This window comes from Stegostoma tigrinum, chromosome 5 (assembly GCF_030684315.1).
Source record: "Stegostoma tigrinum isolate sSteTig4 chromosome 5, sSteTig4.hap1, whole genome shotgun sequence".
Lineage (NCBI taxonomy): Eukaryota > Metazoa > Chordata > Chondrichthyes > Orectolobiformes > Stegostomatidae > Stegostoma > Stegostoma tigrinum.
In genome coordinates this window covers 116,770,126-116,791,654 of record NC_081358.1, presented here as the reverse complement: position 1 = coordinate 116,791,654, position 21,529 = coordinate 116,770,126, and the positions used below count along the sequence as shown (strand labels likewise).

The 21,529-nt window shown below is 41.7% G+C and overlaps 1 protein-coding gene across 2 annotated transcripts in view; it reads right to left on the bottom strand.

Moving 5' to 3' along the window:
- The window catches only part of LOC125451745 (guanine nucleotide-binding protein G(s) subunit alpha-like), a 323,770-nt gene that overhangs the window by 239,511 nt on the left and 62,730 nt on the right, over positions 1-21,529 (bottom strand). Inside the window, exon 2 of one of the 2 annotated variants that reach the window (XM_059646234.1) lies at positions 4,044-4,133. The exons of the other annotated variant lie outside the window; for it this stretch is intronic. Within the exon in view, the coding sequence (XP_059502217.1) occupies positions 4,044-4,133 (90 nt within the window). The remainder of the gene's footprint in view (positions 1-4,043; positions 4,134-21,529) is intronic. 2 annotated transcript variants of the gene reach the window in all.

The following is a 21,529-nucleotide window of genomic DNA, read 5'->3' as shown; positions in this document are numbered from 1 at the left end:
ATTAATAGAGCAAAGTTAACTCGTCATTGTCTATAGGAATAGTGCCAGACGACTGGAGGATAGCAAATGTGGTTCCCCTGTTCAAGAAGGGGAGTAGAGACAACCCTGGTAATTATAGACCAGTGAGCCTTGCCTCAGTTGTTGGTAAAGTGTTGGAAAAGGTTATAAGGCATAGGATTTATAATCAACCAGAAAAGGATAAATTGATTAGGGATAGTGAGCACGGTTTTGTGAAGGGAAGGTCGTGCCTCACAAACCTTATTGAGTTCTTTGAGAAGGTGACCAAACAGGTAGATGAGAGTAAACCGGTTAATGTGGTGTATATGGATTTCAGCAAGGCGTTCGATAAGGTTCCCCACAGTGGGCTATTGTACAAAATGCAGAGAAATGGGATTGTGGGAGATATAGCAGTTTGGATCAGAAATTGGCTTGCTGAAAGAAGACAGAGGGTGGTAGTTGATGGGAAATGTTCATCCTGGAGACCAGTTACTAGTGGTGTACCGCAAGGGTCGGTGTTGGGTCCACTGCTGTTTGTCATTTTTATAAATGACCTGGATGAAGGCGTAGAAGGATTGGTTAGTAAATTTGCAGACGACACTAAGGTCGGTGGAGTTGTGGATAGTGACGAAGGATACTTTAGGTTGCAGAGAGACATAGATAAGCTGCAGAGCTGGGCTGAGAGGTGGCAAATGGAGTTTAATGCAGACAAGTGTGAGGTGATGCACTTTGGTAGGAGTAACCAGAAGGCAAAGCACTGGGCTAATGGTAAGATTCTTGGTAATGTAGATGAGCAGAGAGATCTCGGTGTCCATGTACACAGATCCTTGAAAGTTGCCACCCAGGTTGACATGGTTGTTAAGAAGGCATACAGTGTTTTAGCTTTTATTAATAGAGGGATCGAGTTCCGGAACCAAGAGGTTATGCTGCAGCTGTACAAAACTCTGGTGCGGCCGCACATAGAATATTGTGTACAGTTCTGGTCACCGCATTATAAGAAGGATGTGGAAGCTTTGGAAAGGGTGCAGAGGAGATTTACTAGGATGTTGCCCGGTATGGAGGGAAGGTCTTACGAGGAAAGGCTGAGGGACTTGAGGCTGTTTTCATTAGAGAGAAGAAGGTTGAGAGGTGACTTGAGACATATAAAATAATCAGAGGGTTGGATAGGGTGGATAGGGAGATCCTTTTTCCTAGGATGGTGACAGTGAGCATGAGGGGGCATAGCTTTAAATTGAGGGGTGAAAGATATAGGACAGATGGCAGAGTGATTTCTTTACTCAGAGAGTAGTAAGGGAATGGAACGCTTTGCCTGCAATGGTAGTAGATTCGCCAACTTTAGGTACATTTAAGTCGTCATTGGATAAGCATATGGACATACATGGAATAGTGTAGGTTAGATGGGCTTGAGATCAGTATGACAGGTCGGCACAACATCGAGGGCCGAAGGGCCTGTACTGTGCTGTTATGTTCTATGTAACAAGGTAATCTAATTAATGTCAATCATTTAAACCACACACAGGCAGACAGATAGACACAGCGAAGGGAAAATTGAAAGAAAGAAGATAGATGAGATATAACTGACCAGTTCATTTAAACAGTTAACTAACAATTAGCATGTAACTAGATTCCAGTAGGCTTTGAGGAATATTCATTTAACACTTATAACTGAGATTCTATTCTCTGAACATTGTGTAAGTTGATAATGAGAGAATAACCAGGGACCTATCAAACTCTGTACTGTACCTTTGGCAGTCACAATCCTACTGACTTAAACACAGTTCTAAACCAGTTCAAACATTGGTTTCGCTTTGTTAGACTGGTGGTCTCCCTATCAGGCTCCCTGTTAATACTCAACATCTGCCATCTGTTTAAGCATAATGCATCTTCGAACCAAAACATTTAAAGCATTCTTCCAACAAGAATCAATCTGCAACTAACTTCCAACTTTGTTTGCTCTCTTTTGTTTTCAAAATAAGGTGATGGCTCACAGTCAAAAAGTCACCTTCAGCTCTCAGCTCACAGTTCACGGCTCCAAACCCAAAATGATAAAAAATAAAAATAAGGACGGTTTCAACAGGAGAGAGAAAACAAAGTTAACATTATGAGCCCAGTATGACTCTTTTTCGAACAGTTCTGTGATTGTGGCTCTAACCCATGATACTCAGCTGAGATTGTTTGTAGCTTCCCAAAGCATAAAACTATATTTCAAGTATTTTTATCTGGGGTTAAAATAGCACAAGAATCATTTATCCCTCGGTAAAATGTAGAATTCAATATCATATTATACCTAGGTATCTGCTGTCTTGCTATAGTGATGAGGGCCAAAACTGTTTTCTTAAAAGCCATTAGTTTAAGATCAACATGGGTGGAAGAGGATTCTTACAACGATCACCAAGTATTTGCCATGGAAAAATTGTTTTTAAATTAGAAACTGAAGGGTTATGTATTTGGTTGATTGGAATAGTTTATCTCTATCCTTTCTATCACCAGGAGCTTCCTGAGTCCCTCCTCATAATATTCTGCTCCAGTTTCCAATAATTACATAGAACATTAATTGCTTTCTGTTTTAAAAATGTTGAAGGTGATAAAAAGTACTAGATAAGCAGTGGGGACGTGTAAGTTCACATTATGTAACCATGAGGAATATTCCCAACTGGAACAGTCAATTCTGTGTCGATTGAGGCAGTGTAGAGAAGGATAGCATAATGTTTTGCCGCAGCCCCAAGGATTTTGCTGTCATCTCTGTCACAGCAGAGTTTGATTCTTAGATTCCAGGAGGCTTCACAGCAATCCTGGAAGGTTGACAGTTTTGGGAACATAAGAAGGAGGCCATTCAGCCTATCAGGTCTGCTCTACCATTTAATATGGTCACAGCCGATTTTACATTTCAATGTCCTTTACTCACACTGTCCCCTTACGCTACTGATAATCAAAAAAAATACAAACAAAAACTCAGTTTCCATTTACTTGTAGGAGGGAACATTCCAAAGATTTGCCACCACTGATAAAGAAAATTGTCCTTATTTTGGTCCTAAATGGCATCCCTCTTATTTTTAAATTGTGACCTCGGTCCTCAATTCACCAACTAGCAGAAACTTCAAACCTACATCTGCCCTATTGCTGAAGTATTTTATAGGTTCCATAAGATCACCTCTCATTGTTCTTAACTTTGTCTATAGGACAGTACCACTATCTCAGGAACAAGTCTGGTGAACCTTTGTTACACTTCGCCTATGTCTATAATGTCTTCCTGAGATAGCGAGAACAAAAGTGCACACATTACTCCATGTGCAGTCTAAACACGCTCCTAAACAACTGAAGTAAGACTCACTATCCCTGTACTCAAACCCTCTTGTGATAAAAGGAGCTTTCCATTAGTTTTCCTCATAGCTTGCCTGCACCTGCATATTAGCTTTCAGTGACTTAGTGTTAAGTCCCTTTGAACAGTTACATTTTCCAATCTCTCATCATTTAACAAATACACTGCAAATCTGTTCTTCATACAGAAGTATTTCACTTCATATCTTTCCTAATTATATTCCACCTACCTCATTCTTGCTCAATCACTAGGTCTGCCCAAAACCTCTTGAAAACATTTTATATCCTCCTCACAACACTACAATGACTGTAACTTTTTATTTTTCTATAGTTATGGTTGTGGACTGAAATGGGAAAAAGACCAAGGTAAAGACCAAGGATTATGGGAGGATTACTGCACTTTTAAAAACTCGGGTTACCTGACACTAGTCTGCTTACACTGCTATCTGTTCAAGCAGTGGGAAGGATTGGAGCCAGTGTATGTGCGTATATGAAGAGAAATTTGGCCAGGAACAAGGAGCTGATTGGTCTGTGGAAGGGTGACCTGTTGCTGCTGTCAAAAGACTTTTGCCTGCCAATAACGATGTGACTGGCTCCCAGGTAGGTGGGCAGCTTGAGAGTGTGATTGATAAGGTCAAAGCTAGTGGACCTCCAAAGGAATGAAATGAACTTTTTCTTGCAGTTAAAAGCAGCTCAAGCCTGAAGAAAGACAGTTTAATCTCCCTTACCTGTTGCTGCAAGCTGTGGCTCTAGCCAATACGTGACTTTATAAGTTGTGCACCAGTCTCTCTGTGCTTCCTGCAAGCCAGTCAAAATATCTGGAGAAGGAATGTCAAAGGAGCAGATCTCAACCAGCTAAAAAGATCATGTGAGCAAGCCCTGTGGACAGGTACCATTGAACTATTTTCCCAGTCTTTCTCTCTGTCCATGACACCCTTCTTTTTGTCTATCTATCTGTTTGTGTAGGAGGAACTTTATAAGTGAGTTAACTAGCTCAGTTGTATTTTGATAGCTCATAAATTGTTTACCTGTAGGTCTATAATAAATAGTAATGTGTGTCAAGTATAGAAACCCAGTCTGCACTTTTGGTCAATCTGCATCAAAAAGCCAAGGAAATTGAGGAATTTTGTGCACTTTTACAAGATTCTTTATCTTTTATAATGACTGAAAGTAGTGGGGCTTGAATTCCAGTGTATTACCCCAGTGGGGTGTAACAACATACTTCTGTTCAGCTTTTTATCATCTGTAAATATGTAGTTTGGTCACCATGTGCAAATCATTGTAAACAGCTGGGGCCCAAGTGCAGATCCTTATGGTATGATACTAGTCACAGTCTGCCAGCATGAGAATGACCCATTTATTCCTCCTCTGTTTGCCAATCTTTAATCCATGCCAGCACATTACCTTCTGCTTGAATTTTGCAAATCAACCTCCTATCTGGGACGATAGAAAACGCCTTGTGAAAATCCACAAATACTATATCCATTGGCTTCCCTATAGGCATTTTTTTTAGTAACATCGGCAAAAAAAAGTTCATCAAACAAAACTTTACATTTGAAAATCCATTCTGACTATGCTCAATCATATCATTTCTATCCAAGTGTCCGTTTTTCATGTCCTTTATAATCAATTCCAGCATTTTCCCTAATATTGATAGATCTATAACTCCCCACTTTTCTGAACCTCTTTCCTTAAATGTGGGGTGACATTTGCAAGCGTTCAATCTGCAGAGGTCAATCCAGAATGCACAGAATTTTGGAAGTTCATCACTAATATATTAACTATCTCTATAGCCATCTTCCTCAATGCTCTGGGGTGTATACCTGCAAATCCCAGGGACTTACGATATTTTAGCCCTTTAATTTCTCCAGCACAACCTTCTAATCCTAATTTCCTTCATTTTCCCTACTCACTTAGATGTCTAATTCTGGGAGATTTCTTGTATTTTCTTCAATTAAAGTAGCCAAAAAGTAAGCATATAGTTCTTTACCATTTCTCTATTCTCCATTAGAAATTCTTCTGATTGTGGCTTTAATGACCCATGATCATCATAGTCAAACATGTACTCTTAACGTGCCTGTAGAAGATTGTACAGGCTATTTTTACATTTTTTGCTAGATTGTATTCGTCCTAAATTCTTCTGGACATTATCAGTTTCTCAGTCCTCAGTTGCTGCATTTTTAAAACTTCCAAATCCTTAGATTTTATTACTATTCCTGGACCTGTTAGAAAGCCTTTTCAATCTGATACAATCCGTAACTTCCTTTGTCAGCCACAGTTGACTACCCATTTATTGAGGGTTTGCACCTTGGAGGAATGTTCAATTGCTGTAACCCATCTAATAGTTCTTCAAAATTATCCACGGCCAATGTACAATCAGGTCTTTTACCACATTTTCCCAGTACAGCTCAACCAACTTGTGTCTCATGCTTTTATCATGTCCCGCATTCAAATTTAATGCACATGCTTCAGATTGAACAATGTTGCTTTCAAGCGTAATTATTACATTTGGGTTGCTCATATTGAAATGTTCTCTTATAAAAAGATTATTAACTATCTCTTTTTCATTACATATACTCAAAATAAAAACAGCCTGTCCTCTAATTGGCTCTGGAACATGCTGCTGCGGAAAACTGTCCCAAAGAACTCTGAAAACCCATTCCCCAAGGCTTTCCTGCTCAATTGGTTCACCCAGTTGAGACACAGACTGAAGTTCCCATGATTATTCTGTTGCACGTGCTACAAATTTCTCTCATTTCCGGATTTAAACCATTCCCACACTATAACTACTATTCAAATTAGAATTCGGTTTGTTGTCACATGTACTGGAGTACAGGGATACAAGAATACAGTGAAAAAGTGTACAAAATCACCATTTCTGGTGCCTAGGGATAAAATCTTAGGAATTAATTAGAAAAATAAAGTAATAAAGAAATTATTCTCCAATAACACGTTATTTAGGTTGTAGGACCTCACGTTACAGGAAATCACCACTGAAAACTGCATTATAGGGAAATCACCATAGCAAATCGCGATACTTTCACAGGAGAAAGTTTGCGTTATCCAAACAACATCTACTATTCATCAATCATATTAAAGCCAATTGGTGTTAATAAAACATGCGTTATAGCAGAACTACCTGATAATGAAAATGAAGAAATAAATACAAGATGGCAGCGGAGTAGGCTCCTAAGCAAGAGCTTGCCTGCTCCATGCATTTCTTTTTTTTCTTTTTCCTCCTTTTTGTTTTCTTTTCTCTCTACTTTCCTCCATTTCTCAGACAGCTTCGGTGGTGGAGAGTTGAGCCAGCACAGACTGGAGGGACTTCCCGTCTTGAGGAAGCCCAATGGGGAGGGCCCCCCACCCCAGCCTCGAGGAAGCTCAGCACAGATTTGAGGGACTCCTGGCTTTGAGGTAGCCCAGCAGGAAGAGACTTCCTGCCTCAAATAAGTCCAGTGGAGATGGGCTCGATAGGATCCCAGCCTCGAGGTAGCCCAGTATGGACTCAAAGGGCTCCCAGCCTCAAGATGGCCTAACGCGGGTTCAATGGACTCCCAGCCTGATTACTCATTTGTATTTACCATTTGGTGGCCTATAAATAACTTCAAACAATGCTTCCTGCCTTTTGTTGTTTCTGTTTTCCACCAAAACAAATTCCACGCATTGCTCTTCCCTTACTAATAGTCTGATCTCATCTTTTATATTCAGCATAACTCCACCTCTTTTTCCTTCTGGTCTGTCCTTTGTAAATATCGAGTATCCTTGAATATTTCTGCTCCCAATCCTGGTCACCATGTTGCTATGTTTCTGTAAAGGAAGTTCAATCCTACCTATGTGAATCCTCTAATTGTGCCTTTAGAGGGCTTACCTCTTTGTGAATATTGTCTGTATTCTAGTCAAATGCACCTAATTTTGTCTTTTTAACATCATTCTGCTCTCGAAGCACACTCAATAACTGGCTTTGTTTCCCCCGTCTTTTAGTCACACGAGCAGTTTTTGACTTTCTGTTAACGATTTTACTTCCTTCTAATTGGGATACTCCGCAGGTTCTCATCCCCCGACGACCCATACCACCAGCACAAGTAAATTTCTCTGCAAAGTTATCAGTCCCAGGCCCGTTAAGGAGTAACTCATACCAGACCCAGTCCCAATTCCTCAGAAACCTGATGTCCTTCCATCCTATACCAGTTCTCTGGCCATATATTCAATGGATTGATCCTCCTGTTCTTATGCTTACTAGCATGTGGCACTGAGAGGAACCCTGAGATGGCTGTTTTCAAAAGGGTCCTGCTTTTTAAATTCATTCCTAACACCTTCAAATCTGCCTTAGGACCTCTTCCCTCTTTCTACCTATGTCACTGGTACCAATGTGGACAACGTCTAGCAGATCCCAACCTCCCAGAAGGATGTTCTACAGTGAATCCTTGCCATCAGGGAGGTAACACACCGTCCCACAGTCATGTTTACTGCCACAGAAATGTCTATCTGATCCCCTGATTATTGAGTCCCCTAGAACGATTGCTGTCTCATTCTTCTTCCTGCTCCCCCGTTCAACTGAGTCCCTCGAGATGCCATGTGTTTGGTTCTGGCTGCATTCCCTTGAGGAACCATCACCCTCAGCAGTTTGCCAAATGGAATATTGATTAGTAAGCAGGATAGACTCAGGGGACTCCTGCCCTGTATATACTTGCTTTTCTTAGGCTACCTGTAAGTCACCCATTCCCGTTTAATTCGGAAGAAGTCAAGCTAGCCTCGAAATGTGAACTCTCTTTCTCTCTCCACAGATATTGCCAGAACTGCTGAAGAGGGCAGCATTTTCAGTGTATGTTACCCATTCCCTCTCTGCTGAGTGTTTCCAATCTGCAGTGTAAGCAACTCCTATAGTTGCTATTCTTAAAAAAAATTGTTGGGATCTGGCATTACTGGCTGGGTCACTATTTATCCCACTATTAATAACCCAGAGGGTAGTTAAATATCAACCACACTGCTGTGTTCCAGAGTAACATGTAGGCCAAATCACATAAAGACAGTAGATTTCCTTCGCTAAAGGACATTAATCAACCAGATGGGTTTTTACAATAATTGACAGTGGTTACACGGTTGCTGTTGACTTAACATTTCTGTAAAATTCCATACGATTATTTTATTGAATTCAAACGTCACACTCTATCACAGTGGGAGTCATGTCCTTAGAAAATCCTGGATTGCTAGTCCAGTGACATGACCACACCACAACCACCTTGCCCTACTCACACAATCCTCCGGCTGTGCAGAATGCTCCAACCACTGCTCAAGCCCTGCAGCTGCTGGCACTCCCTCTGCATATATTATCTGGAATGCAGGTTATCTCCATGCCTCACCACATACTGCAGAATGTACACTCCCCTTGGCACTGCCAATCTGCCATTCAACAACTCTGAAAACTATTTGTTAGCCTGAGAATAAACAGAACATTACTATTAAAAAATCATAGGTACCTTTACTTCACTTTACATTAACTTCAGTTTCCTTCAGTTTTATTATATTACTTTAAGTTGACAATCTATTCTAACCCTCAGAGTCCACTCACAGCTGTCTTGGTTGTTCCTCGATATAGGTAGTAAATTGTGAGGTTCTCAATATCAGGGGGCAGACACCTTCCCACTGCATGTCCATCAATATTTGCTGTACGAAGATAACATTCAACACAGTTATCAGTTACGTTTTACACAAGAATTATGGCCAATGGTGAAATGCCAGAGTGGCTCAGTGGTAGCACTCTCACTTTTGAGTCAAAATAACGTTGGTTCAAATCCCTTTCCAGAGTCTTGAGCAGGAAAATCGAGGCTGGGACTAGAAATATCAGTGAGGAGGTACTATACCACCTTTCAAAGGAATGTTAAACATGTGCCATGGCTGCAGTCCTAGATGAACGTGGATAGTCTGAAGGACAGCAGGGACACCTTACACAATATTTATCCTTCAATAAATTTCACTGAAACGGAGTCTCTAGTCATTATCACAGTACCATTTGCAGTGTGTACATTTGATGCCATATTTCCCCACATCCCAATAATGCCCAGACACTGAAAGCATGATCACCAAATAGCTGGACAAAGGAAAGCTCATGTGGACAACTAGCCAGAATCAGAATGACACAGTGTTCTCAGAGTGTTTAGGACATTAGAGAGAGCACAAAGACAGCGTGCACGAGAGAGAGGAACCAAACAAATCTAATAAAACTAATCAATGCATTTAGTCCAATAGTCATAATTATAGATTAGGGGATAAACCAAAAAGTAGGTCTGCTGCTGTCACTCCTCGGGACTTCAGCGTTTATTAAATTTAGAACAACCGTACTGTCTATACGAGTAATACACGGTGTGTTATAGTCCATGTAGAAGCCAATAACATTTAAAGAAAATTCAAACTTCCAGGTTGGAAAAGAATGAACAAAGTTTAGTGCCTGAAGTTTATTGCAAACAACAAAAAACAAACACTATTTTTGTTTTCTACTTATATTTTGAAGTACAAAAAGGAATGAGCATTTACCACACTCATTACAAACTGCACACTACACAGAATTACAGTCCTCGTGGCAAACACTTCACAGTCACTCCAGCATTCCAGGGGTTCATGTTGTCCCCATTTAACTCAGTAGTAACTCCAAACGATACCCTACAGCCACTTCCCTTACTTTTCAGAGTGTTTCCTAAATTCCCAGCAGTGGAGCATCTCCTGACGATCATTGGCCTCTAGCCTCACCGAATTATACATAGAAAGTTCCAATGGCTGTGACAATGCATCTCTTTCACCAGCAATAATTTCCCTCCTGCATCTGGCTTTAATAACTTCAATGAATACTGCAAAATACAGCAGAATGCTGGAAATCTGAAACAAAATCAGAGTGCTGGAGAAATTAGGCATTTATGGAGAGAGAAATATAGTTAAAGTTTTCAGACCAGGGTAACTCATGCTCAGAACTGAAAAGGACAATCAGATATGTCTGTGGCTTTCACTCACATGAACTGGAGCAAATGAATAGTTAATGAACAGAATGGTTATACTTTGTTTGCAATTGGTCTTGGCATAACTTTTAAAATTAACGTCATCTCACTGTGCACTCCAGAAACATATTTGATTTGTGGAGCTAGTTTATTCCTGAAATTATGTAAGAAGTTTGTTCATTCCTTTAATCTATTTACTTTGATCTTTGATTTTTTATATTAGACTGAACCTTACTTTTTTTAAAAAATGAAATCTGAGTTAACTTTCTTGATAGATTATTTGCCACATTTTACCAAATTTCCCTCGTTAATTGTCTATCCAACCCTAAAATATCCCTCACATTCAATTCTATCCCCATCATACGCTGTTCCCAGAATAAGACACCATGACCAAAACAGCTTGGGATTTACCAGCGTTCCAGGCACTGGCATGATCTTTAAAAGGATATTGTGCATCTGGATAAGCACTGTCTGTCTGGAGCTGCCCTGCACAGTTCCTGAAATCTGAACCGGATGTGGCAAACAAAGAAAATTTACAGCCTCACTTTGTGGTGCAGATTGTGGAGGTCCTACTGGACAGGGTCGTCCTGAGGTAGAACGTTCCCTTCCCCAGGGCCAACAGAGGAGGCCACAGCAACAGACCATGTCAACCTGCTCTGAGCTTGCTCCAATTACTCAGTGCAGACTCAGCAATCAGGTGGAATCCACAACGCTTCAGGGAAACCGTCAGTGACCTTCTCCATTCCATTATCACAATGGGATCAATCCTAGAATAGTGAGGGAAGCAAGAGAACAAATTGCCGGAGCATCGATGGATATCTCTGTACGCTCTTTGGCCTCAGGTAAGGTCCCAGAGGAATTTCCAATGTTGTCCCACTGTTTAAGAAAAGTAGCAGAGATAAATCCTGGACATTCAGGCCTGTGAGTGTCACATTGGTGGTAGAGAAATTATTGGAAAAGATTCTCAGGGACAGGACCTATAAGCATTTAGAAGCAAACGAACTTATTAGTGATAGACAGCATGGTTTTGTGCAGGGGAGTTTGTGCCTCACTAACTTGATTGAGTTTTTTGAGGAGGTGACGAAGATAATTGATGACGAAAAAGCAGTTGATGTTGTCTACATGGACTTTAGTAAAGCCTTTGATAAGGCCCCTCAACGTGAAGTCACGTACTATCAGGAGTGAGCTGGCGAGATGGATACAGAACTGGCTTAGTCACAACAGACAGAGGGCAGCAGAGGAAGGATGCTTTTCAGAATGCGGGACTGTGACTAGTGATGTTCCACAGGGATCAGAGCTGGGGCCTCTGCTGTTCGCGATCTGCATAAATGATTTGCAGGAAAACGTAGCTGGTCTAATTAGTAAGCTTGTGGACAATACAAAGGTTTATGGAGTCGCAGATAGCGAAGAGGATTGTCAGCCATCTCCAGCACATCCCTCACCTTCCTGGACCTCTCAGTCTCCATCTCAGGCAACCAGCTTGTAACTGATGTCCATTTCAAGCCCGCCGACTCCCACAGCTACCTAGAATACACCTCCTCCCACCCACCCTCCTGCAAAAATTCCATCCCCTATTCCCAATTCCTCCGCCTCCGCCGCATCTGCTCCCACGATAAGACATTCCACTCCAGCACATCCCAGATGTGCAAGTTCTTTAAGGACCGCAACTTTCCCCCCAGTGATCGAGAACGCCCTTGACCGCGTCCCCCATATTTCCCGCAACACATCCCTCACACCCCGCCCCCGCCACAACCGCCCTAAGAGGATCCCCCTCGTTCTCACACACCACCCCACCAACCTCCGGATACAACGCATCATCCTCCCACACTTCCGCCATTTACAATCCGACCCCACCACCCAAGACATTTTTCCATCCCCACCCCTGTCTGCTTTCCGGACGAGACCACTCTCTCCGTGGCTCCCTTGTTCGCTCCACACTGCCCTCCAACCCCACCACACCCGGCACCTTCCCCTGCAACCGCAGGAAATGTTACACTTGCCCCCACACCTCCTCCCTCACCCCTATCCCAGGCCCCAAGATGACATTCCACATTAAGCAGAGGTTCACCTGCACATCTGCCAATGTGGTATACTGCATCCACTGTACCCGGTGCGGCTTCCTCTACATTGGGAAAACCAAGCGGAGGCTTGGGGACCGCTTTGCAGAACACCTCCGCTCAGTTCGCAACAAACAACTGCACCTCCCAGTCGCAAACCATTTCCACTCCCCCTCCCATTCTCTAGATGACATGTCCATCATGGGCCTCCTGCACTGCCACAATGATGCCACCCGAAGGTTGCAGGAACAGCAACTCATATTCCGCCTGGGAACCCTGCAGCCATATGGTATCAATGTGGACTTCACCAGTTTCAAAATCTCCCCTTCCCCTACTGCATCCCTCAACCAGCCCAGTTCGTCCCCTCCCCCCACTGCACCACACAACCAGCCCAGCTCTTCCCCTCCACCCACTGCATCCCAAAACCAGTCCAACCTGTCTCTGCCTCCCTAACCGGTTCTTCCTCTCACCCATCCCTTCCTCCCACCCCAAGCCGCACCCCCATCTACCTACTAACCTCATCCCACCTCCTTGACCTGTCCGTCTTCCCTGGACTGACCTATCCCCTCCCTACCTCCCCACCTATACTCTCTCCACCTATCTTCTTTTCTCTCCATCTTCGGTCCGCCTCCCCCTCTCTCCCTATTTATTCCAGTTCCCTCACCCCATCCCCCTTTTCTGATGAAGGGTCCAGGCCCGAAACGTCAGCTTTTGTGCTCCTGAGATGCTGCTTGGCCTGCTGTGTTCATCCAGCCTCACATTTTATTATCTTGGAATTCTCCAGCATCTGCAGTTCCCATTATCTCGAACAATACCTCATTTTCTACTTGAGGACATTGCAGTCTTCTGGATTCCATTTGGAGTTCATAAACTTTTAGGGATTGAACTCTCCTATGTTCTAGCCCCTACCTCCACATACCAGCCTTGTGATCACACAATCTGTTATTACACTCAACCCATTGTTAGCCACTAACAGTCCCTGTTAACATCTATTCAGCCTCCGAGCCCCATTGTTATTCACTCCTTTGTCTGTCCAACTGTTCCTCTCTCTCTCTCTCTCTCTCTCTCTCTCTCTCCCCTTAGGGTCTATCTCATTTACTGTTTACTCCTTACCCCCACCCAGTCCTTCTGCATAGAAACCTACATTTTTATAGCTACCATCAGTTCTGAGGAAGGGTCATCAGTGTCGAAATGTCTGATTGCTCTTCACAGTGCTGCCAGGCTTGTTGAGCTTTTCCAGCGTTTTCTGTTTTTTATTTGTGTTTTACAGCTGCCACAGTTCTTTTGGTTTTTATGAGAAGTTTGAAATCAGGCTTGACAGAGGGTCAGTGAGCACAAGGGTTATGTGTAAATGGGGCTGGATATATGAGTTGGTAACAAGCGACAGAGTTTGAAATATCTCAGTTTTACAGAAGCTGGAATGCGGGATACTGGCCTAGTGTGTATGTGTCGAGACATGTGACGATCTAATCAGAAATGGGTGTGTAATTTTGTTCCTTGTTCCACTCTTCCGATGGTTCCAGCCAAACTCAACTTAAAAAGGACATGGAACTGCCAACCATGTAAAAGACAGACTGCATATAGCTCAGTAGCAGAGCAAGTTCAGTCATCTCCTTAAATTAATAAATAGAGAACTCGTTTGTTGTGAACAAACTTAGTCAAGCAATAATACAAAAATTTTAATAACAGGTTTAAATCTGTACATATGTCCAATTACATTTTCTGGAAAAAAACATAGACAAACATGAAAAATAACAAAACTTTGTGGACTGCTATCTGAATTGTTATTGGGCCAAGTATATTTAAGTTAAGAAACAAAAGAATTATTCACAGTTAGACCCAAATGATGATCTGCAGCTGAAGTCACTTTACAGTCAAGCTGTTGGCACCGGGGCTTCTTCCTGGATCGGCTATGGCTGGTTGAAGTTTGCTCTTCTGGAAGTAGTTTTGCAAATTCAGACTTTTTCTTTAAGAACCTTTCACTTGCACTGATGACATTCCAGCAAGTTTTCAATTCACCAACTTTAACAAGGAGAGTTTCTAAGAATGAGAGGGGAGGTAAAAACTTCTTCAGGGCATTATTCGTTTGTTGACAAGGCTCACATTTGCAGTTCATCCTCAATTCCTCTAACTCAGTGGCTTGCCTGTCCCATCCAGATGGTCTACATTCAGGATAGAAGCTAGACCAGGTAAGGATGGCAGATTAATGTCCTTACGATTTCAATGAACTAGTCCAGCTTTTATGATAATCAACAATAGCTTAACAGCCACATTACGAGGACTAGTCTGCAGTTACAGTTTTACTGAACTGGTGTGATTTGAACCCACGTTCCAACAGCATTAGCCCTGGATTACTCGCCTAGTTACTACTATATCACCATTTCTCCTCTTGCAAGATTTTTTCACTCTCCAATTTCAAAACCAAAATATTTTTCTCACACAAACTGGGTTGAGATCCTTCTCTTTTAAAGCATTGCAGATCATTGAGATGGGTCCGGCAGCTTTTGTACTTAACAATTGCAACATTAGCGAGTTTTGAGAAGATTTGTAGCTCAGGTTAAGGTTCTGGATGTGAGTTTGCTCACTGAGCTGGACGGTTAGTTTTCAGACGTTTCGTCACCATTCTAGGTAACATCATCAGTGAGCCTCTGATGAAGCGCTGGTGTTATGTCCCACTTTCTACTTATCTGTTTAGGTTTCCTAAGCGGGGCATAACAGCAGCGCTTCATCAGAGGCTCACTGATGTTACCTAGAATGGTGACGAAATGTCTGAAAACTAACCTTCCAGCTCAGCAAGCAATCTCACATCCAGAATTGCAACATTCTTACTGTAGTCAGTGTCTTTGGCTTCAAAAAGTGTACACTTCGAAAACCAAATGACACTAAGAATTAATATCAAAGATACACATTTTCACAACAGCATTCGAATCCCAGTATATTAAAAGGAATTAGTTAGCATCATTTTCTATATCACAACAGCAACTACAATATGGTAAAGCACACTTTAAAGCACATCCTTAATAAATTTGAAGGGAAATTAAATACCTTTGGTTCAGAGAGAGGAATACCACAGTTAGAAAACATTAGCACAAAAATAACTATGGTAGTGAGGGGAAGACAATTATTTAAATTTGTAAATAAATGAGTGAGCAGTTTACAGAGGGTAACAATGGTGTAAATTAAAAGTTAAAAGTGTCTGTCAGAAGTTGTGCATGATATTGTACCAAAAGGAAAAAGGCTTACTTCCTCTGCACCCAGAGGAAACACTGCCTTACTGGCCACATTCACACGTCAGTCAAATGTGTAATGCTTCAAACTTCAATCCAAGATCTGAGTGTGTGATTAGAATTATTACTTCACAAAAGGCATGCTGCATTTCTAATAAGTCTGTACACTGAGACCCCTGCCAATGTTCAATATTTCCATTAAAGAACAGTTGGGAGCACTTCTTGTGCCATGGTCAGCATCTCTCCCTCAATTAATAGGACACAACAAAAGCTGTCCACTCAGCTTGTTCATGATTTTTGTGGGAACTTGTGCACAAATTCACCAACGTGTTCATCTAGATAGTAGCACAATAACTTCAAAGAGAACTTCTCTGGAAGAGAATAACTGCCGTGCAAATATTCTTTTTTTCAACAATTAACATGAAGATGCCAAGTAGAATTTTGCAGAGAGAGTTGGATTGATTCGCTGGGCTTTAAAACAGGGAGGAACCCCACTCTCATGGGTGGTGGGAGTCAGGGCCATTTAACTGGCTGTGTCTTAAGGATGGAAAACACCCCCTCAAAAGCTGCCAGCCCAATCAAACAACTGGAAGCTCAGCAGTGCCACCAACTGGCTATGGCCATTGCTGGTGTTGCACCTGGAGAATGGAGATGCAGCAATGGTTTGGCACTCTCAAAGACAGGTAACTTTGGTCTGGGTCTTCAGGGGCTGAGAAGGCAGACACTTCTGAATCAACTGAGCCTCTGGTGGGTGACTCACTTTTTAAAGAGGTAAAATGATGTAGTGGCAGGATAGCGCCAGGCACTCCGAATTCTCCCAGTGCCAGCTTCCAGTCTTCTAGCCCATTACCAACTGTCCCAGAAAATTCTAGTCTGTATTATTCTCAGATTTTAGCTCCAGACCAACATGTTATTGAAATGTGTTATGAACCTGAACGGAGTCAAATGAATACATAGAATTCACTAAATCTAGAAGTGAATTCAAGAGAATGGAGGACAGAAAATTCAATTTAATTTCAGAGAGAGGTACGAATCTGAAACTCGGTACAACAAACTTGCCGTTGAGGCAACTAATATAGATGTATTTAAAAGAAATCTACAAAAAAGTACATGTGAGAAAGGCAGAGAAGGATAAGATGAGATGCAGCAAGTAGAATGGGTGAAGGCTTGCATTGAGCATAAACATCAGTTTTCGTGGTGCCTGTTGTAAACGCAATAGTGAAATAATTTGTGATTAGAGATAACGGGAACTGCAGATGCTGGAGAATCCAAGATAACAAAGTGTGGGGCTGGATGAACACAGCAGGCCAAGCAGCATCTTAGGAGCACAAAAGCTGACGTTTCCGGTCTAAGGCCGTCCAGCCCCACACTTTGTTATCAGTGAAATAATTTGTCCGCTTCAGAAAAACTAAACTTGTCCTCTAATCAAATGTACTTTATTTTAATTTGTTCATTAGATGTGGGCATTGCTGGCTATGCTGCGGTAGGTGTAGTTCATGTAATAGGTGCATGGGGTGAATTTTAATAGGAACATGAGCTGCTATGGTAGGTTACTCTTTTCGTCATTTGTATATATGCTGACACCCAACAATATAACCCTGTGCACCCATGATAATAATGAAATGTATGACATTCCAGGGAATGACAATAAATGTAATATATTGTGACCAGATAAAGAACAATGCCTTTTTAAAGTTACCCATGCCAATTCTAGTTTCACTTGCTTTGAAAAAGTGAACCCAAATCATCATCTGGAATCCATCAGGGAAACATTAAGCCTCCCCATTGTGAATTAATTATGAAAAGGGATTACATTTTTCTGTTATAATATTTAAAAATATCCAGGCTGTCACAACATTGGCTATTTTAAGTTGGAGACAACCCAAACATGTGGCTTTCATCCAGACCTTAAATTCCAACATTTTTGGCATCAATCCACAGTGTTTATCATATCAATCAAGGTACAGTTTATTTTGGAAGAACAAGTGTACTTAAGATAGCCTACAAAGGCACAATGGTAGCTTACGTTCCGTTCAAGGAACAGAAAATAGGAACATGGTAGTACAGTAAGCACATTGACTGCCCATTTCCACTCTGTGGCCAAAAATACCTGAAGGAAAAGAAAAATCAATCATCATTTTGAAGAGAGCTGATTGTTATTGCAAGTACTTTTACCTGACAGAAGTAAGAGTTCTCTCCTTCTTCAACGCCGCGTAAAAAACGTTCCATTACTGTCCAGCTGGCATGGGCCAGAAGCACAGAACTACCTGCAATTCAGGAAGCAAGTGGATGTTTCATATGAAAACAATCCAAAAGCTGCTGACGTTAGGGATAATGCACAATACAAAGGATTCAGTGCATTATCATGTTTCACTTGAAATAAAAGCAGAAAAATGCTGGAGAAACTCAGCATCTGCGAACAGAAGTTAATGTTTCAAGTCCAACGTGACACTTTTTTGGAACAATTCAGGGACTTAAAATGTTAACCAACCTGTCTCTGCCTCCCTAACCTGTTCTTCCTCTCACCCATCCCTTCCTCTCACCCCAAGCCACACCTCCATCTCCTACCTACTAACCTCATCCCACCTCCTTGACCTGTCCGTCTTCCCTGGACTGACCTATCTCCTCCCTACCTCCCCACCTATACTCTCTCCACCTATCTTCCTTTCTCTCCATCTTCGGTCCGCCTCCCCCTCTCTCCCTATTTATTCCAGAACCTGCTCCCCATCCCCCTCTCTGATGAAGGGTCTAGGCCCGAAACGTCAGCTTTTGTGCTCCTGAGATGCTGCTTGGCGTGCTGTGTTCATCCAGCCTCACATTTTATTATCTTGGATTCTCCAGCATCTGCAGTTCCCATTACCACTTAAAATGTTAACACTGTTTCTGTCTTGACACTCAAGTTTTCTTTTTAATTGCTTTAAAATGGCAGAAAACAAAAATATTCTGACAAAAGCAAAATGGCCAAAACCATGAGTTCATGTATCACAATTCATTTCCAACTGAACTAATTTAGAAGAAAGCATAATAATATACTTCATGCGGACATTGGCATTCGTACTTTATGTTGCACTACACCCTGCTTAAAGTCAATTAATAAGAAATAATGTGGGACTTGAGGGGAGTGGAATCACAATTAATACACCAGTATTCACTACTAATTGTAATGTCTTACTGCTGTTTAGTAATATTACTATTATCAATATACAGTAATAATATATTGTGACTTATATTCTTAAATTATAAGCTTTGGCAAGCATGACAGCATGTGTGCACACGTGTGAGTAAGTGACACATGATTTCTGGAGCTGAGGAAACTGGAGCGTACTTTTTGAACAGAGTTATTTATACAATAACCACGCAAGTTATTCACAGACTTCCAATCTCATTTCTTTTGCTTTCTTCTTCTCCTGGATTCAGGATAATGACAGTTTCCCTTGAGACCTCTGACAGTGAATAAATGTCACAAAATCACATTGTCCGATCTTCAACACCTTGTTGTTTGAGAGCTTCCTGTTTGCGAATTGTCAGCCTGAATTTCCTACATTACTACAGTGGCCACAAATTCTGAAGTTCATCTTTGGCTGTCAAGTGTTTTCGGACTTCCAAAAAGCATTAAAGGCTCGGTGTAAACATTTGAAAAAAAAAATTTCTCTTTTGAATTTTCAAATATTCAAATCTGACGGGGTATCACAGAAATCTGATTGTAATCTTTAGATATGCAGAGATGATTCTTGTGCGGATTAGGACTCTGCTGCTCGATTTTGCTTCCCAGATATCTTGCACTCATCAGGACAAATGCCACATTTCAAACAATCACAATCATTTACCCTACAGAAGAAAGGTGCTGTTTGATTGGGCATTCTCCATTGCCATGAAGAAAGCCACATGAAACTATGGGGTCCCTAAGCTCCTGGGAAATTTTTAAAAAGTCTAAGTTAAAAATAATCTTTTTCTTTGTAGAGAACACACTTCTGTGTTTGAATGTATGTACTAACATGTAGAAGCTGTTGTAGTGGAATTTAATTTCAAACCATGATCTTACTCTTCCAAATTCGAGCCTCTGATTCTAATTAGTCCATTACTAGTGGCTGCACCTTCAGCTGCCAAGGTTTTAAATTCTGAATTCTCTGCCAAAATCTACACTGAAATCTCTCTATCCTTCTTTCAGGCTGTTTAAATCGCATCTTATTGATCAAGCTTTTGGCTACCAGCCCTCATTTTCCTTCATGTTAAATTTTATTCCATAATGCTCCCATGAAGTGTTAGCAGCTATTCACTCGATTAAAAGTGCTATATAAATAGGTTGTGATTATTCATCCAGGTCCCAGATGCTTAGTCTCCAGACCTTGTGCCTTTTTCATTCTCTGGATTCAAAGTTACTGGAGGTAGAGTTCTTTTATGCTGAAGGGCATAGAAAACGTATAACCAACAGCTAATAGTGGTAGGTACATGATAAAGCAAAAACCTGGTTGAATATCTTTCCAAAAGCCTGCATGCTGTATAAACAGTAAAGCTGAATCTTTCAGTAGTGGAAGAGATCTGTTGAGATATTTGGACACTGACTGATTTAGTAATGGATACAAACTGTCTCACAAGGCTACTTTGGGGGATGGCAGTAGTAGGATTTATTTGACAGTTTCTTGGAAATGCTGCTAAATAAACTGTTGTCATCACAATGGATTGCACTGAGCAGTGGTGTGTGAAGTGGAACAACAAAGCCATCACAATCTGATTCTAATCCTGTCCAGAGCTTGCAGTATATAAACCCCGACACAAACATGTGCAAATTCCTCTAGAAGTCGCACAGCATCCTGACATGGAAAGTTAGTGTCATTCCTTCACTGTTGCTGGGTTAAAATCCTGGAACTCGGTTCCTAGCACCTTTGTAGGCATCCCTTCTCCATGTGGATTTCAGGCAGCTCACCAGCAGCTAGTCAAGGTCAATTAGGGATGGGTGATGAACAATGACCAGTGATACCTACATCCCAATGAGGCTTAGGATCAACTCTTCCATTGTCAACAGGATATTTATCTAACGTACCTAATCTCTGCACAAGAACAATCAGCTGGTCTATAATCTCACTTCAACTACAAAAAGGCAGGCATGATGGTCCTTTACTTAAATTTACTGTTCAGTAGTGACATCAGGTAGGCTTATAACAAGTCAAATCACGGAATGAATTCTGGCTTTACAGATCATATTTCTTCAATTTAACCAGGTATTCTTTCATTGAAATGAGGACACAATTCTGCAGTTTTAGTTTTAACAGTAAAATAGAAGTCTCGACAATGAGAGCGCGTGGGGCCAGCAGCTTCATAAAGAGAAATTTGGACCCATGTGAAAATAGCAGCGGCGGCAAGAAACAAAAACCGAGCCCACAGCCCCTTCAACCTGCTTCTAACTGTCATGGCTGAGGAGCAACATTCAGAAAACAGGTAGATGACTATTGTGACTCTTTTGATTGGTCAAGTGGTCTCACTCGGGAGGCTTTATTGTAGCTGAACAGTACAGCTAGGAAATTCACATAATATTTAGCAAGCAAATTAATTAAAGTGAAGAGAGACGGCTGAGCAGGTACGTTGTTGCTGCCTAGCACGTAGGAGCTAGTGGATGCCAGGACAATCCACAGAGAACACGTGCAGCGAATGTTTGCTGCTTGAGGAACTTTGACTCAGAGGTAATACGCTGGAGTCTGACTTGTCGACACTGCATCACTTCAGAGAAGGTGGAGGGATATCTGGACACAGTGATTCAGGGGACAGTCATGCTTCTTGGAGCAATTCTATCAAATTCAGTTAATGGTCAGGGACAGTGACGGCGTGACCGAGATTGCGACAGGTAAGGGGTAGCAAGAGTTTAGGATTGGAGGAGACCCAGTTAGTGCTTCTTGTTCCTAGTGTAGGCAAGGGAACAGACTGTGGGGCCGGGAGGAGAATGAGTAAA